We start from the raw sequence: 3,452 nt of genomic DNA on the forward strand, positions 1-3,452 counted from the left end.
CCGAAGGTGAAGATAGGCAGATAGTCAATCGAACAAAAATTGCACTGCGTAAATAACTTGTTTTCTATAATCCGCCACCACTAGATTTTTTTTCATAATATTTGAATTATAACTAGCTAGCTTAATTTCCAGTCCTTCAATTTAATCTGTTTGATAAAAGAAGACCTACATAAGTAGCCAAAAGCCAATCTTAATAACCTACGTAAGAAGATATCATCATAAAATATAAGAATCTAAATTGAGGAAAAAATAGATTACATACTTTGACTTCAACTGTGACTCTTTTTTATTGATAGAAAACGTGTTGATGGAACAAGTTTTCATTTTAATTTCAAGATAATAAATTACATAGAACAAAGTAAACTACACATTCTACAATTTATCACTTAATTGCACGGTAGGATAGAGGCTGAATTTTTGGCAAAATTCTTGATCACATAATTGGGGAAGTCATTATTAAAAGTTTGACGTTAATGCTATCATAGATGCTTTCACGATATAAAAGAGCGTCAACATGCCTCATTTTAGTTGATTACGTAAAAGTTACCTTTTTGTTGGTACTTATGTGCATATCGATCGTTTATCTTAATTTCTAATATATATATATGTTTTTTTTCCGGCCACTATTATGATCCTAATGAGAGTGTTTATATATTAGGATCGATGTCAGGTGTGGGTACTGAAAAAAATGGGGCTCAAGCAGAACTTCCCCCAAAAACTGATGAGAAAAAGATTTATTATATATGTTCGGCCAAAATTTGAAAAGCGTTGTTCCCTATCTCAATTCACTTCCCATACTATAGACAAAAGTGTTAGGATCTAGAACATTCATGAACCGAGTGTTCTGAATCATACCAGGCCTCCTCTAATCTAGATGGAGATGGGTTTCGAGGCACAGCTTGGATCGCACAGTACTGTAGTCTGTAACTCTAGGGACGTACCCCGAGTCGGGACAAGAATTCTAATGGATTTTATGTGCGTCACTGCATCTTGTTCAAAACTAATCAAATCTTTGACATCCACTCAACAATCTTTGTACAAGTTTGTGAACATATTGTCCAAATTTGAAAATGAAAAGTACCAATGAGAACACAATACAACTTCGCTACCTTCATCATATTATTACTATTATACAACTACATTAACTTAATCAGTGCTCTTTCTGTTTCCTTTCCAACCCTAAAAACCAACATGGTGAAAACCTAACCTTGTATTCGGCAATGGTTTCAAGCTTGGGCGACCAAACCTGATCCCTAGACCCAACCAGCTGATCGTAGTGTTTCTTCAACTCCGGCGTGCTGCAAAGGAATCCATGGCTATCAGGACAGTTGCTATCCTTTCCTTCTTCGCTTAGTCCCTTACCCCTTGTAATAACTTGTATCAAAAACTCCGGCAAAACCCTAATCGAAACCCTCCCGTTAGATCCCTTTACGTACTCGAAAGGGCGCACCTTGCAATTTATGGGAGACCGTTTGGGGCTCGAGGCTAAGGAGGAGAGAGAAGAAGCGGAGAGGACGTTGCATGGGAAGCGATCGAGCGGGAGGACGAAGTAGGTTTGGTTTTTCACGAGCTCGTCGTCGATGGAGAGGGAAGGGATCGGGCGGCCGATGAAGAACGAATCTGCATGGCAAACCATGTGGTCTGGAAACTCGAACATGATCTCTCCGGCCAGCTTTTTTCCGGTGAGAACCCTAGTGGTTCCTTCCCAGAAGATCAGTTTCACTACCGAACTCGGATTCGGTCGGAAACATAGAAAAGGTTTGATGCCCATGAGAGAGAGAGAGAGAGAGAGAGAGAGAGAGAGAGAGAGAGAGAAGTTTGGTTGGTAATTAGGTATATGTTTGTGCATATATAGATGAAGAGAGATTGACTTTGAGAAAAAAAGCTATAGGAGTATTTTGTTTGATGGAGTTTTCAAGGGGTGCCGGTGGTCAGCCATGCCGGCCTTGATAAAAGTCGTCTCTATGAGCTTATAAGATTTCCTGCATTTGCCCTCATGTTGACCAAATCATGCAAAATGGATATAGTAGTAACCCCTTTGGGTCATGAAAAGACACTATCAAGCCTACTGACATGTCAAATCTCTTATCATTGGAAAAAATTTCGGTGTTGGGTGGGTACCACGTGATACCCCCTCGGATGCTATTTATTGTATTTTTGGACGGCTCGGATTTGAAGAAAGAAAGTGTTGGGATGAGAGGAGAGAGAAAGTTTCAATCCGAGCCGTCCAAAAGTGTATTAAACGATTTGAATGTGCCGAGCGGATACCATATGGAATATATGTTCCCACCTGGCACTGAAAAATTTCTCCTTATCATTGTTAAAATTTAGTAACAAGAATATGGAAAAGATAAAATAGGCTCTTGACCAAGCACAAGCAAACTTGCTGTCAAATTTGGACAAAGTTGTTTTAATTTATGGAAAAAGTTTTTTTTTTTGAAAGAAATGTATTATATTTTAGTCTTCATTTTGCGGATCAAACAAACATTTTGCCATTTTGAGACGGAGGGAGTAATTAATTTCTCATCTCTCTTCTCATCCTTTAAAGGAAAAAGCTCATGATTTTGCGTCAAAATAAGCACCAAGCAGTTCTAGAAATATTACTATTAATTACGAGTATCTTCTCTTCTTTTTTTTGAAAAGACGAGTATCTTTTATTCTTTAATACTGTAGCATGTTAGTAAAAAATGACGGGTTTTGTTAATATGTGCCCCAAGGGCCTATGATAATAGTCATTAATGTATTTTTAAAGCATATGATAAGAACACATTAATTCTCCAGATTAATCAACTTCATGGGGAAAGTAATGATACAGTGAGAGTATTAAATTGTGCTTTTGGGAAGATAAACTTTTTTTGTTACTAGACGGAAATGCCCCTACCTTTAACATCCATGTATAGGCAAATGTTTTCGGAGAAAAAAATACTCAGCGGAAAACAAATGTAATACTCCTAAAGATATATATATATTTTTTGGGGGCATGTACGTAATAGAAAAGTTGACCAGGAACTATAGGGTAAAGAGTGACTTTGGATTATCTTAACTAATTAATTGATCTACTTTTAGCCTTTTTTTGTTTTTTTAAACTTTTTGACAATATTTTTTTTTATTAGGAAAGAAAGTAACGTTTGATTGATTCAGTCAAAAAAGTACATCACTAATTTGTTTGATGGCTGAAAACACAACAGTAAAAGAGTGAAAATTAACTAAAATACTGGTGAACTAAATAATAAGTCAATCAATTTAGGTATTAATCTTTTGGTTGGGGACTTTTTATAAAATTGGTCTATTAGAATAATCAATACTTTTTGGAGCATGTATTATATTGGGTTTTTTCTTCTTGCTTATAATTAAACGGACTATACAATTACTTATTGCTCTTTTGGAATACCCTTGTTTGTTTCTCAAATACACGTGGGAGTCGAAAGGGCTATAAAATGGAAGGATAGCAC

At 36.3% G+C, this 3,452-nt stretch overlaps 1 protein-coding gene across 1 annotated transcript; it reads right to left on the reverse strand.

Annotated features, from left to right (window-relative positions):
* Nucleotides 1-990: 990 nt before the first annotated feature.
* On the reverse strand, nucleotides 991-1,818 carry LOC131312580 (uncharacterized). The gene is made up of 2 exons (XM_058340440.1): nucleotides 1,147-1,818; nucleotides 991-1,109 (listed from the first exon to the last, which is right to left on the reverse strand). The coding sequence occupies exon 1, from the start codon at nucleotides 1,769-1,771 to the stop codon at nucleotides 1,151-1,153; it is 621 nt and encodes a 206-aa protein (XP_058196423.1). The 5' UTR covers nucleotides 1,772-1,818; the 3' UTR covers nucleotides 991-1,109; nucleotides 1,147-1,150.
* Between the last annotated feature and the right edge of the window lie 1,634 nt (nucleotides 1,819-3,452).

Source organism: Rhododendron vialii, chromosome 13a (genome assembly GCF_030253575.1).
Source record: "Rhododendron vialii isolate Sample 1 chromosome 13a, ASM3025357v1".
NCBI classification, from domain to species: domain Eukaryota; kingdom Viridiplantae; phylum Streptophyta; class Magnoliopsida; order Ericales; family Ericaceae; genus Rhododendron; species Rhododendron vialii.